The following is a 14,794-nucleotide window of genomic DNA, read 5'->3' on the forward strand; positions in this document are numbered from 1 at the left end:
AGAGTATGCACAACAGCAAATTGAACAAGGCAAGAGCTGAGCACAAAATATGAAGACTAAGCCCTACTGTGGGTAAGAAACAGACATGCAAGTGTTGTGCAGAACCATTAATATTTTTTTTGTTGCTTTATCTCAGAATAAATGATAAAAGCAAGCTACATCTTAAACCAGGCAAGTTTCTCAACTTGTGTGACTGAGTTGCAGTGTTGTGCTCTTGACAAAGTTGCACGTGTCAAATGCCAGACCCTCAAACATGACAAGCTTTGTTATTTTTTTGACACACTAAGAGTATTTCACTATCTTTGGTATAAAATTCTGCTCTGATAGTGTTTCTCCTTTTTTTTTTCTTTTTAACAAATGGAGGGAGGACATCTGAGCTTAATTTTTAAAGCAAAAAACTGTAAACAATATTTCCTTAAGAAAGGCAGTCATTTGGTCTGCACATATAATATTGTTCCCACCAGAGTGATCACATACCATGAGTAAGCGGTGACCGTTCAAGCTTCTCAGAGAAGTTGTGGCCACTGGCAGTGGAGCTTGATGGGGAACTGCTGAACACAGCATTTTTCACAACCTGGAGCTGAACAGGGGAATCTGCATTGTCTAAGCACTCCATGGCCTTTCTGAGGTCTTCTACTGGTTTGCCATTTATCTGTGCAGATGTAACACACAATTATTATTTCTGTGTCCAGTCATTTACAACATTAGAAATGTCACGTGTCAGTTGGCGACAAGCTAAGAATGCTGTGGCAAATACACAGCTGAGAATTTGCATAGATGCACCAGTCAAATACATTCACTCATTTCCGTGACATCACAACAGAGGTGAAATTCTTTCGCTACCAGCATCTCTCGGGAACTGTTTTAGAGAATGGAGGCACAGAAGGCAGGTACGGTGTTTTTGTGGGCGGAGCTTATACTAAATTGTTAGATTGTCACTGAATATAGTATAAAGAATAAATAACTTCATCTTGATAACCATTGTATAGAGAATTACCTCTTTCCTTATTGAAAATAAAAATGGCCCTCTTCTTGAAGACTTTAATCATCATCACCATCATCAGCCTGGCTACGCCCACTGCATGGCAAAGGCCTCTCCCATGCTTCTCCAACTACCCCGGTCATGTGCTAATTGTGGCCATGCTGTCCCTGCAAACTTCTTAATCTCATCCGCCCACCTAATTTTCTGCCGCCCCCTGCTACGCTTCCCTTCTCTTGGAATCCAGTCCGTAACCCTTAATGACCATCGGTTATCTTCCCTCCTCATTACATGTCCTGCCCATGCTCATTTCTTTTTCTTGATTTCAACTAAGATGTCATTTCCTCGCGTTTGTTCCCTCACCCAATCTGCTCTTTTCTTATCCCTTAACATTACGTACACCCATCATTCTTCTTTCCATAGCTCGTTGCGTCATCCTCAATTTAAGTAGAACCTTTTTCGTAAGCCTCCAGGTTTCTGCCCCGTAGGTGAGTACTGGTAAGACACAGCTGTTATACACTTTTCTTTTGAGGGATAATGGCAACCTGCTGTTCATGATCTGAGAATGCCTGCCAAACGCACCCCAGCTCATTCTTATTCTTCTGATTATTTCAGTCTCATGATCCGGATCCGCAGTCACTACCTGTCCTAAGTAGATGTATTCCCTTACCACTTCCAGTGCCTTACTACCTATCGTAAACTGCTGTTCTCTTCCGAGGCTGTTAAACATTACTGTAGTTTTCTGCAGATTAATTTTTAGACCCACCCTTCTGCTTTGCCTATCCAGGTCAGTGAGCATGCATTGCAGTTGGTCGCCTGAGTTACTAAGCAAGGCAATATCATCAGCGAATCGCAGGTTACTAAGGTATTCTCCATTAACGTTTATCCCCAATTCTTCCCAATCCAGGTCTCTGTAAACACGCTGTGAATAGCATTGGAGAGATCATATCTCCCTGCCTGACGTCCTTCTTTATTGGGATTTTGTTGCTTTCTTTATGGAGGGCTACGGTGGCTGTGGAGCCGCTATAGATATCTTTCAGTATTTTTACATACAGCTCATCTACACCCTGATTCCTTAATGCCTGCATGACTGCTGAGATTTCAACTGAATGAAACGCCTTCTTGTAATCAATGAATGCTGCATATAAGGGTTTGCTATATTCCGCACATTTCTCTATCACCTGATTGATAGTGTGAATATGGACTATTGTTGAGTAGCCTTTACGAAATCTTGCCTGGTCCTTTGGTTGACAGAAGTCTAAGGTGTTTCTGATTCTATTCGCGATTACCTTAGTAAATACTTTGTAGGCAACGGACAGTAAGCTGATCGGTCTATAATTTTCAAGTCTTTGGCGTCCCCTTTCTTAGGATTAAGGTTATGTTGGCTTTCTTCCAGGATTCCGGTACGCTCGAAGTCATGAGGCATTGCGTATACATGGTGGCCAGTTTTCCTAGAACAATCTGCCCACCATCCTTCAACAAATCTGCTGTTACCTGATCCTCCCCAGCTGCTTTACCCCTTTGCATAGCTCCCAAGGCTTTCTATACTTCTTCCGGTGTTACTTGTGGGATCTCAAATTCCTCTAGACTCTTCCCTCTTCCATTATCGTCGTGGGTGCCACTGGTACTGTATAAATCTCTATAGAACTCCTCAGCCACTTGAACTATCTCATCCATATTAGTAATGACATTGCCGGCTTTGTCTCTTAACGCATACATCTGAGTCTTGCCTATTCCTAGTTTCTTCTTCACCGCTTTTAGGCTTCCTCCATTCCTGAGAGCATGTTCAATTCTATCCATATTGTACTTCCTTATGTCAGCTGTCTTACACTTGTTTATTAACTTGGAAAGTTCTGCCAGTTCCATTCTAGCTATAGGGTTAGAGGCTTTCATACATTGGCGTTTCTTAATCAGATCTTTCGTCTCCTATGATAGCTTACTGGTATCCTGTCTAACGAAGTTACCACCGACTTCTATTGCACACTCCTTAACAATGCCCATAAGATTGTTGTTCATTGCATCAACACTAAGGTCTTCTTCTAGAGTTAAAGCCGAATACCTGTTCTGTAGCTTGATCCGGAATTCCTCTATTTTCCCTCTTACTGCTAACTCATTGATCGGCTTCTTATGTCCTAGTTTCTTCCGTTCCCTCGTCAAGTCTAGGCTAATTCGAGTTCTTACCATCCTACGGTCACTGCAGCGCACCTTGCTGAGCACATCCACATCTTGTATGATGCCAGGGTTAGCGCAGAGTATGAAGTCTATTTCATTTCTAGTCTCGCCATTCGGGCTCCTTTACGTCCACTTTTGACTATCCCGCTTGCGGAAGAAAGTATTCATTATCCGCATATTATTCTGTTCTGCAAACTCTACTAATAACACTCCCCTGCTATTCCTAGACCCTATGCCATATTCCCCCACTGACTTGTCTCCAGCCTGCTTCTTGCCTACCCTGGCATTGAAGTCGCCCATCAGTATAGTGTATTTTGTTTTGACTTTACCCATCGCCGATTCCGCGTCTTCATATGAAGACTTTAATAATTACTGTTTATTGGACATATGATAATGGTGGCAACAGCATACTACATATAAAAAGAAGCTAAAAAATTTGGTTCCAGAGATATAAATGTCAAACATGCATGTCAGGGCATAACGCGCAATATAATTTGTGAAAAGTTTATTCAAAAGTACAGGAAACATTTCAAATGTTTCTCTGAAAAAACACAGAATGAAAATAAGGGTGTTCTGAACTATACAAAATGTTTCCATTTTAATTGCGTGCAAGCCCATGAATGTTTCGATGTTCTAGCTAAGCAACAATGTAAGATGCAAGAAATATTTTCTGGCTAGAGGTAATTGGCTCTCTTTGGCAGGTGCCACAAATCTTGGGCAAAAGGTCACACTCTGCAGGCCTTGCAGTAGCAAACCTCTGCCATATGCTAGAAAAAAAAAAAACTTCTCTGAAAATGAAGCAAAATTGGGTGCAAAACTCATGGGTCGCTTGTGACCCATGTTCATGGTTGTGGTAAGGAATGAGCTGAGCACAAGAAAATGTCAATAGAGTGCAGAAAATTGAATGCATCTTAAGTTTAACTGCGCTATGTTCGTGTCTGAATAATTCTGTTTTAACTGACAAAGCTGAGTGCTGAGGGGCAGTGCTGCAAAGAAGAAAAAAAAAAAGCCAGGAGGTAACAGAACCAAGCAATATTTATGTGTTTTCATCACATGAAAATGCATAACATTGTCTAAAGCAAAGTGTCAAAAAAATTAGCAAATAAATACGTTAAACAATGCAGACAGCTTTCATCATTGTGAAGTTTCAGTTAATATGACAATTACATAAGCAGCATTTTTCCTGTCAAACCCGAGTATAATAACTTTTTGACATCTAATCTGAGCCATAAACACATTACCTTTACTGGAATTGCACTGTTGTTCACTGAACAGAGCTTACAATCCGATCTGTAGTCCTAATCAGCCAGCTGCATGAGTGATACAATTTAATATGACTACAATATGTTCCTCAATGACAGCAATGCGTTTTCATGTATTTTTTACTAATTGCCATTGCAATGCAACATAAGGTCATAACAGTGTGCTTACCAGCGATGTAGAATATGTAATTGAAAAAGGAAAAAAAGGTGAGCTTTCATGCGAATATTATTATAAGAAATACTGTATGTAAGAAATACTGTAAAAATAGTGTATGCCAAATTTCTCTTAACCCTAACTTAGTACAATCAACATTTGTTTCCAGAGTCTGACCTTTAAGTGAACATCATATTATGGAAACAAAGAAATCAAGAATATCAAAGTCACAAGTAACATAGGAAAAAAAGCTAGGAAAGAAGAAGTACACAGAAACTTACAGAAAGTATTCTATCACCAACGGCTAGAGTTCCTTCACGAGCAGCTACCGATCCTGGGCCTATACGAGTAATATAAAGCCCATTTTCCAGTGTGATCCCATGTTCATGAGAGCTGCTCAAGTTCAAGCTCAACATAATGACACCACGACTGCTCATGGCTCTTCTTCTTTTCACAACCTGTACAGGTAACAAAATCATCCGTTATCACATTATTTAAATCCAAAGCATGCAGAGGAGGGTTTAACTACTGCAACAAGGAATGAGCATGTTGATTAATAGGCACTTACTAGAGTCAGAGATCCCTTAGAGTTTTGGACAGTATCACACAGAGTTCTCTTGTCCATTCCAGCCACATCAAGACCATTGACTTTGAGAATGACGTCATTCACCCTGAACAACCAATAAAGTCAAAATGTCCACAAACTACATTTTAGCAATTTGGGCACTTTAGTATTTTGCATTTACCCTTGATCCTACAAAAATTAAATGATGTCAAAAATAAAACATCTCTTACTTGCAAGAATTTGCTGGATGCCTTATAACCTACAGAGATAAAAGCACGCAAAGTCGCCACTAAGCGTTGAAAACGAGCCAAAGAAGCCGAAATGTGAAAGCAGCAATGCGACGATGCGTGACGGCAACGTAGAGAGGAGGCCGAAGATTGCAGACAGTGGCTTGCTACATGTTTACTTCACACTGCGGCTTGTTATATTTTGCATGAAGTCTGATTCCTCCGATCGTATAACTTAAGCATCACCAAGTGTGCAGCAGGCGAAAGCCTTCATGTGTTACAGGAGTGTAACATGCTGCCGAACTTTTTTTCTTTTAAGAATCTGCGCTAGTGTACTGTAAAAAAAATTTACAGTGCCCATGCCATCCTATGTACGTGTGGCTCGGTTTAAAGGCGCTTAGCTATGCGAGAAGAGCCCTTCACAGTGTTGCAGAATTGCTTGTTTTGCATGTTTTTTTGAAATAATTTGTGTGCGTCAGTGTATACAGTGGTTGTGTTGTCAAAAGTAATAATTACGCTCTGTATCATTCCGTCTGCTAGGATCTACACTCGAACCTCATTATAGAGATGTTGAAGAAGGAGCCAAAATTACTTTGTTATATCCGTTACTTCGTTATATCCATTATTGCTATTTAATGCAATACATGCCAAATGGGGTGCACAACTGTAAAGATGGAAATAAGATGACAGCTTTTGGGCCCGTGGGACCGTTACATGGCCGCGCAGGTGATGAAATTGAAATAAAATAACACAAGAATCTCCAGCGTGTGCAACACATGACGACACGTGTTCCACTGTAGTGGTCTTTCGCGCTCGTTTTCCACTTGACGCATCGCGGTCAATCGGCACATGGAACACAACACAGCACTGCGCTGTGTGATCAAGGAGCCAAGCGAATTTCGCTGCTCCTGCTTGGCTCAGCCGGCTCGTGGCCTCCGAGATTGCATTGACGCCAATGTGATCTCGGAGGCCACGTCCAGCTGTGCCTGCCTCCACAGCACGCCGCGCAATAGAAGAGAATGCACTAATCTTTCGCACCGCAGCGCGTCTTTCGCTCTTCCGCGCGGCTCGCGCAGCCAGGCACACGCAAGAAAGGGAGGTCAGTGAAGAAGTGCTATGCGCGGGGCTGTGAGAAAGATCAGTGTTGCTCTATGATGTATTCGACGTGGAGACGTGGGAGTTTTGAACTGTCGTGGCAAACGAGTGCCGAACCCCTCGGAAAGCGATGTACTCGGCGTGCAGCGGTCAGGAATTCTTTAGTTCTGGAGACAAATCTAGTTCGTTATACCCATTGAAAGGACAATATCACTTCGTTAAAACAAGGTTTTAAATACATGGAGCACTATGGGAATTTCAAGGGGAATTTCATTTACTTCATTATGTCCATTATTTTATTACGTCCCGTTTTGTTATAACAAGGTTCGAGTGTATTTCGCAAATAGTTTTTGCTTAGCAGGGCATGCACACGGATCAATCAAAAGCTAAGTTACGTTTAGTGCAAAACAAAAAAGCCATTATTTTTTCTTTTCGTATTAACACCTATAGTTAGACATACAGCCAAATCTTGATCATTCGAACTCGAAGAGGCCCAAAAATTGTTTCGAAAAAAAAAAAAAAAGTTCAAATTAGAGGAAGGTCTTGTTCATGAAGTATTCATGCACCATAACATGATGCACGAATGGTGCGAGTCATGAAATACTGCGGCGCACAAGCACACAGCGAGCGAGGACCACAGAACTGCCCATGCCTGCCAACACTCACTTCCCGATAACGGCAGAAAACGAAAGTTCAAAGATCAAGCTGGCGCCGCCGGCACGGAGGCGGGTGAACATAGACACTGTCAAAGGTGAGGGAGTTACAATGAAGCTGAGAGGGAGGGCGAAGGGAGCGTAGTTGTGAGGAAGGGTGGGAGGGAAGCAGATTTGCTTTCCTGCCAGCTTGATGGATGGCGCTAATTACCGCACTACCTAAGACTGCCACCGAAGCAGCGGAGTTGCCGAGGCCAAACTGGGCCGATGCCACTGCTTCCCTCTGCGTGCTCACGTGCTTTATCCTCCATCTGCTGACAAATCAGTACAGTGTTTACATTCTTCATCCTGTGTTCTTAAACAAGTAATGTCTTATCAAGATGACGAAGTCGTCTCCACTAATGATAATGTTGGTGTGCTCCCTTCTGTTGTGGCATCACCACATTCAAAAGACAAGGAGAATGAGGTATTGGGTGTCGCCTTCGCGTCCTTGTATTCAGGATCTGTCTCATCGCACAGAATCGAATATGGCGCGCTGTCTCCAACAACCTCTTCATCGGGACGTCTCGGTTTAGACTCGTCATTGTAAAAAAAACAAGCGCGAACAAGATCAAGCCAAGCGTGAACGATGGCTGACGCGAGCAGACGATAGTGGGAAACAAGCGGCGCGGCGGAACCAGACGCGAGTACAAATAGAGCAGTCAGGCAGGTCAACATGATACCATTTTCCCGTGCATACGTCACTGTAGGAGCCACTCTTATCGTTCTCCTCCACTCGCGGCTCGCTTGCAGCTGCAGCGAGCCGTGAAAAATCAGCCCAGGACTGACCCCTCCTGTGGCGCACATTTTCATGCTAGTGAGGCTGGGGCATTACGGTGCAATGCGGAAACGGTGACCTTGTCATTTGAGAGAGGGTGAAATTTCCACTACGTTTTCTTTTTCCTTGGCACGCAGCATTGAGGGGTTTCTCCTAAGCTTTTCCTCTATGGCGGGGTCAGAGCAAGCATTTGCGACAGTTAATTCGAACATACTGCGCTTCGACAATGCTATCAGTAGTGCACCAAATCACGCGGCGGCGCCTCCGACCAGCACTCCTATGACCCCGCCATGGAGGAAGAGCCTAGGAGAGACTCCTCAATGCCCCGTGCGAGGAAAAAAAATACCATGGTGGAAATTTGTGCACAGGCATGTGCAGGCGCGCACTACCGATTACTTCTGTTAGTGACAGGTGTCCAAGTTTTTGGACGTGCCCAATAATTCAAACACCTTCGCGGCACCCCCCTGTACCCCATAGAGTCAATGTATAAGAACGTCTAAAATTTTGGACGCAAAGAACCTTCGCCGTCCGATTTTCAGGACATTTTTGCCATGACCGCAGGTCCGAAGCGCCATTAATCGAAGCCACCAACACCACCATTTTTATTACCTCACCTCCTTGAGCCAACGTTCTCGCACGCAGATCCGCTGGCAGCCATAGCCACAGCACAACAACGCTAGGCCTAGCTGCTTCGACGTTCGCTACCAAGCTTCTTGCAGTTCTGTGGCGTGTTTCCCATTGAAACATTTTGTCGCTGTTAGCAATGGCGCCGACTACGCCTTTGTAATACTCGCCAATGGCTTCGGAGAGCGGAAAGCAGGGCGCGTTACATAATGCCAGTTTTCGCAAGTCAGCTTCGCCCCAATACAGTTGTGTTACGCGGCGAGGCATATCAAAAGTTCGAAGGGGCAACTGTCACTGGACGTTTTCTTTTATTACGTACACGCGTGCACTTGCCACCTCCTATCACAGTATGAGCACTGATACGTTTAATAAGTGTACTGGCAGGCCTTTAAGGCTGTTTCGGACTTGCCTGTGGCGATTTGAACCCTTGGGGACAGTAAACGGCATACATTCATTTTTTTCAGGTGTTTTCACGGCCCCTGGGGGTCCGAAAAATTGGAAGTTGACTGTAATTTGTAAATATGTGTAAACGAATCTTGTGGAACTTCCCACTCCTGTGTTAGCTCAGTGTACATGCGCCACTGCAGGTAAGTCCTCCACTGAATTAGCTTCTTTTAATTCTAACAAATTTTATGGCCCTTTGGAGTTCGAATTAGCGAGATTCGACTGTACATACTGTCAAGGAAGATAAAGAAAAACCAATGACTGGACAGACATGCTGATGCTGTGCTTCGGTGCTAAGCAGCACTGACCGGTTGGTGGTACAGCAGTAAAACATAATTTACTTTGGCCAGACTTAACGCCATGTGATTTATAAGCATCATTCCTTTACATTAAAGAAACAACTATGCACAAAGACAATATTAAAGTGCCATGGTCATGGCATTGGCACAAATAAGTACTATACATTTTGTGTGTTTAAGTCAGTCATAAAAAGCTGTAAAAATGCACTGCTTGTAAGAAGTGCTACTTGAATGAAAGAATGCAGGCCCCATAGAAGTCTTAGAATTTTCACCAAATCAATAAATCTGAGAACATTTTTTTTTCTACAAGGCACAGTAACTTCACACTTCGAAAAAAAAAAAAAAAGGAATATGTTACAGACAACAAAACTAACCTTACCTTTCATTATACACTAATTTACTCAACCAATTTTACACTATCTTTATACACATGACCTGTGCCAGCATTTTTAGCACACTGTCACTATCACACACATTTCTACTTTACAGTAATAAAGTGAAGAATGAACAATTTTATAGCAGGAATGCTTCAGCTTAAGTTGGGAAAACGAAAAATAAACAAAAATAAACACAATGTGCAATATTATTCTTTTGACTATAAGTACAAAAATGCAACAAATACAGTAGAACCTCATTCATACGTCTTGGAAAAAAAACGAGAAAAAACATACTATCCGGGAAAATGTACGATCTGAAGTAACTAAAAAAATTTGACTGACTCAACTATTGTTCACATCTATGTAATGGGAAGCGTCGTGCTGACCATTGCGCACAAGACGCTGACACAATTTGAGCTGGTGGTACTCTAGCTGCCAAAGATGCATTTTGTTGTTTTCCTATTGCGCGACAGGAAACCGAAACGAAATGGATCTGGCGGGCCACGCTGGATCCCGCCAAAGTGAAACGTGATGGTAATATTGTGCCCCCTGCAGCAGGGAACTGCGGCGCATTTCAGGGATCGGTGGAGCCTACTAAAACCATGCAGTACGCTACCAATGGCACTACGCACCACGTGCTGTAAAACAGATAGGTGAAGATGCTTATCGCAATAGGTTTGGCAACGATAGCTGTGAATGCGGGATGCAACAACCCGGGCAGAGATTTACTGGTACCGGAATAAGAAACTGTGCACGGCGTCGTTTTCATGTGAGACGGGCAGCTAAATACTGTTCTTGATCACGCACAGCTCGCGCTTTTTCTTGTTCACATGGGATCTAATGGCCGGAAAATGTATACGATCGCAATGTGTAGCAGGGAGCAGCGGCGCATTTCCGTTATCACCTATTAAAAGCGTACGCTATGCTTGCTTCCAACAGCACCACACACTATGAAACCTATAGGCAAAGGTGTTTATCGCAATAGGAGTGGCTGTGATAGCTGTGAATGCTGCGTGCAATGACCCCAGAGAAGATTTGCTAATACAGAAATGAGAAACTGAGTGCGTGCCGGCGTTTTCACGTGAGACGGGCGGGCAAGTATTGCAGTGAAGCTGCCAGGCGGGCATCTATATACTGTTCTCGATCGCGCGTGCATCGCACATTTTCTAGTTTACGTGGGCTCTAGCGGCCAGAAAATGTATCATACGATCGCAGTTTGGCAACATATTCAATGTTGGTGTCGAAAAATTTTGCTTTTCGGGAACATATGAACCGGCAAGAAATAAGCATAACTTTGTTGGGTCATTTTTTGTGTTCTTGATTGCGAACGCTGGCGCCGGGAAAACATGTAACGGGAACATATCAACGAAGTTCTACTGTATTTGTGTATATGTCAAGAAAAATGAAACAACCTGCTTAGAAATGTTTCACTATGAACAAAAACAGCAGCACTTTTGAATACCTTATGTTTTAAGAGAATGTACTTTTTATGTTCGCCACATAATCGTACCTCAAAATTTTTACTTGGGTTATTGTTAGTAGCTTCGAACACTGTACATTGCTTTATTTTATTCAGTGCTGCTGACTATTTTTCTGTGGGCCCATTGTGAGCTGAAATACTCACCTGTGTTCCGAAAGCAGTTTATGGACCTTGCCATATCATAGTAACTTGCAAATGCAAGTTGCTATAAAAAGTTCGGAGGTCTGTACTTTCGTGCAGCACTGAGAACGTCATCTTATATGCAGTGCTATTGGCATATGTAACAGTAACAAGCACAAAACTAGCATTTAAAGAAGGAAAACAATGGCTGAGGAAGACAACTCACAAGATTTTTCCCTCTGCAGTTCCTCCCTTGAGAATGGAGCTGACATAGAAGTATGCAACAGAAGGCTCAGCCTGCATGTCTTCTTTGCCTCCACTGATGTCAAAGCCAAAGTCGCCTTCATACCTCTGAGAAGAAAAGAAAAGAAAAGGAAAGGAAAAAAAGAACAGGAAGGAAACAAGGAAGTCAGAATAATTGTCATCATTATCATCACCACCGGCCTGCTTTATATCCACTCTTAAAGTTGTGCCTAGCAATCTTCGTTCCATCGCTCTTTGCGCAGTCCTTAACCTGTTCTCAAGCTTCTTTGTCAGTCTCCAAGTCTCTGCCCCATATGTCCACACCGGTAAAATGCCCTGATTGTACACGTTCCTTTTCAATGATAATGGTAAGCTTCCAGTCAGGAGCTGACAATGTCTGCCGTATGTGATCCAACCCATTTTTATTCAGTGAATTTCGTTCACATGATCAGGGTTCCCTGTGATTAATTGACCTAGGTAAACCTACTCCTTCACAGACTCTAGAGGCTGACTGACGATCTTGAACTCTTGTACACTTGCCCGGCTATTCATCATTATCTTTGTCTTCTGCATATTAATCTTCAACCCCACTCTTACACTCTCTCTGTTAAGGTCCTCAATCATTTGTCGTAACTCGTCTGCATTGTTGCTGAATAGAATACAGTCACAGACTGATTTTTCGGACTCCAAAAATTCGGACATGCTCGATTATTCGGTCTGCTTTGCGGCACCGCCATTCTCCCCATAGACCATAATGTATAACAACTGCTGAAAGTTCGGACACCTTGTAACCTCTCGTCAGATTATTCGGACACTCCTTGAGCCAACTCGATCGAGAGCACCATGCACCGACTCTGACCGGTGCATGGTTCGACTTGCTGAACGCCATTTTTGTTTTGAATGGAGCCTCCTTGCTGCCCCACAAAGTGGCGCGACTGCAAATCCCCGCTCATCATCGTTTCTGCCTGGTTTGTAGCTACAGCAGTTCCAGTCGCAGCTTAGTAAGCCATGTCAAGACAACGCAGCAGCTGATTTGTTTCTTTCTTCGTGCATGATGCTGCGAGTAGGCCACCTTTTTCATTTGTGCGACTGGTGTCGGTGTGACGGCATGGTGATGTTTGCTTTGTGTGTTGTGTCGAGGTTGCAGTGATGCAACGCGGCATACAGAAATATCGTGTCATTTGTCTAATGGCGCCGACAGTGCCCGCGCAGACTGCGCTTGGGAATGCCGGCAAGCGGGTGCCGGGAGGCCTAGGATTTGTCGCCTTCCGATGTGCTCCCTACTGATGCAGAAAATGTTCTGCCAAGACCTGCACAGTGGTTGCATTGCAATTCCGGACACCATCTCATTTGACAGTTTCACAGGTGCTGATACTACTGTACTGACATGCGCAGAACTCGACAACGGCGAGATCATTTGTCAGGTTTCTGCTGCGCCGCCAGACGATGACTCCGAGTCGGAAGATGACGCACCATGTGCTACGCTGCCGTCACATGCGGAGCGCGAACAAGCAGTGACTGTGCTTTTAGCCGCCTATAGTGACCGTACGACCCTCTCCGAGATTCAGGCTTATCTGATTGCGCCTAAAGGGAACAGCGTGCAATGGCGCATTCACGATTTCTTCAAGCCTACTGCCGAGCCCGAATAAGTGCGTGGAAATAAAGGATTTTTTTTTCATAATCTGCTTTTTCGGACACCTGTTTATTCAAACATTTTTGCAGTCCCCGTGAGGTCCAAATAAACGGTCGGCAACTGTAATGTCATCGGCAAACCGAAGGTTGCTGAGATATTCACCATCTATCTTTACTCCTAAGCCTTCCCAGTTTAACAGCTTGAATACTTCTTCTAAGCACGCAGTGAATAGCATTGGAGAGATTGTGTCTTCTTGTCTGACCACTTTCTTTATAGGTATCTTCCTGCTTTTCTTGTGTAGAATTAAGGTAGCTGTAGAACCTCTGTAGATATTTTCCAAGGTATTTACGTAAGTGTTCTGTACCCCTTGATTACATAATGCCTCTATGACTGCTGGTATCTCTACTGAATCAAATGCCTTTTCGTAATCTATGAAAGCCATATAGAGAGGCTTATTGTACTCTGCGGATTTCTCGATAACCTGATTAATGACATGGATGTGATCCATTGCAGAGCATCCCTTCCTGAAGCCAGCCTGTTCCCTTGGTTGACTTAAGTCCAGTGTTGCCCTTATTCTATTGGAGATTATTTTGGTGAATACTTTATATAATACTGGGAGTAAGCTAATGGGCCTATAATTTTTCAATTCTTTAACGTCTCCCTTTTTGTGGATTAGTATAATGCTTGCATCCTTCCAGCTTTCTGGGACCCTTGTAGTCGATAGACACTTCGTATAAAGAGCTGCCAGTTTTCCAAGCATTATGCCTCCTCCATCTTTGATTAAATCGACTGTTATTCCATCTTCTCCTGCTGCTCTTCTTCGTTTCATGTCTTGCAAGGCCCTTCTGGCCTCATCACTAGTTATAGGAGGAATTTCTGTATCCTCTTCATTACTATTTCTAATGGAGGTATCCCGACTCCTCGGGGTATTGTACAGGTCAGTATAGAATTCTTCCGCTCCTTTTACTATATCTTCGAGATTGCTGATGATATTACCCTGCTTATCTTTCAGTGCATACATCTTGGTTTGTCCTGTGCCAAGTTTCTTTCTCACTGATTTCAGGCTGCGTTCATATTTTACGGCTTCTTCAGTCTTTCCTACGTTATAGTTTCAAACATTACTTATTTTCACCTTGTTGATCAGTTTTGACAGTTCCACAAATTCTATCTTATCTCTTGAGTTGGACACTTCCATTCTTTATCGTTTCTTTATTAGGTCCTTTGTTACTTGGGAAAGCTAGTCTACTGATTGCCTTGGTGCCTTGCCTCCCACTTCCAATTGCTGCCTCTGAAGCCAGCCTAGTTACTGTTTCATTCATTATCTATACATCATCTTCATCTCTATGTTCTAAAGCTGCATATTTTGTTTACAAGTACCAGCCTGAATTTGTCTGCTTTTACCCTTACTGCCTCTACGTTGGCCTGTTTCTTCTTGACCAATTTTACTCTTTCTCTCTTCAAATTGAGAGGAATCCTAGCCCTCACTAGCCAATGATCACTGCACCTTACCCTACCTATCACTTCTACATCCTGCACTATGCTGGGATCAGCAGAAAGTATGAAGTCAATTTCATTTCTTGTTTCACCATTAGGGCTTTTCCAGGTCCACTTTCTGTTGCTATGCTTCCTGAAAAAGGTGTTCATTATTCG

At 43.2% G+C, this 14,794-nt stretch overlaps 1 protein-coding gene across 3 annotated transcripts in view; it reads right to left on the minus strand.

Moving 5' to 3' along the window:
- Positions 1–14,794, minus strand: part of Dlg5 (MAGUK family member discs large 5) — a 160,730-nt gene that overhangs the window by 100,189 nt on the left and 45,747 nt on the right. For all 3 annotated transcript variants that reach the window (XM_050196189.3, XM_050196188.3, XM_072290144.1), the window contains 4 exons: positions 11,495–11,619; positions 5,136–5,238; positions 4,849–5,025; positions 478–652 (listed from right to left, as the gene is read on the minus strand). In XM_050196189.3, coding sequence (XP_050052146.1) covers positions 478–652; positions 4,849–5,025; positions 5,136–5,238; positions 11,495–11,619 — 580 coding nt within the window. The remainder of the gene's footprint in view (positions 1–477; positions 653–4,848; positions 5,026–5,135; positions 5,239–11,494; positions 11,620–14,794) is intronic.

This window comes from Dermacentor andersoni, chromosome 1 (genome assembly GCF_023375885.2).
Source record: "Dermacentor andersoni chromosome 1, qqDerAnde1_hic_scaffold, whole genome shotgun sequence".
NCBI lineage: Eukaryota > Metazoa > Arthropoda > Arachnida > Ixodida > Ixodidae > Dermacentor > Dermacentor andersoni.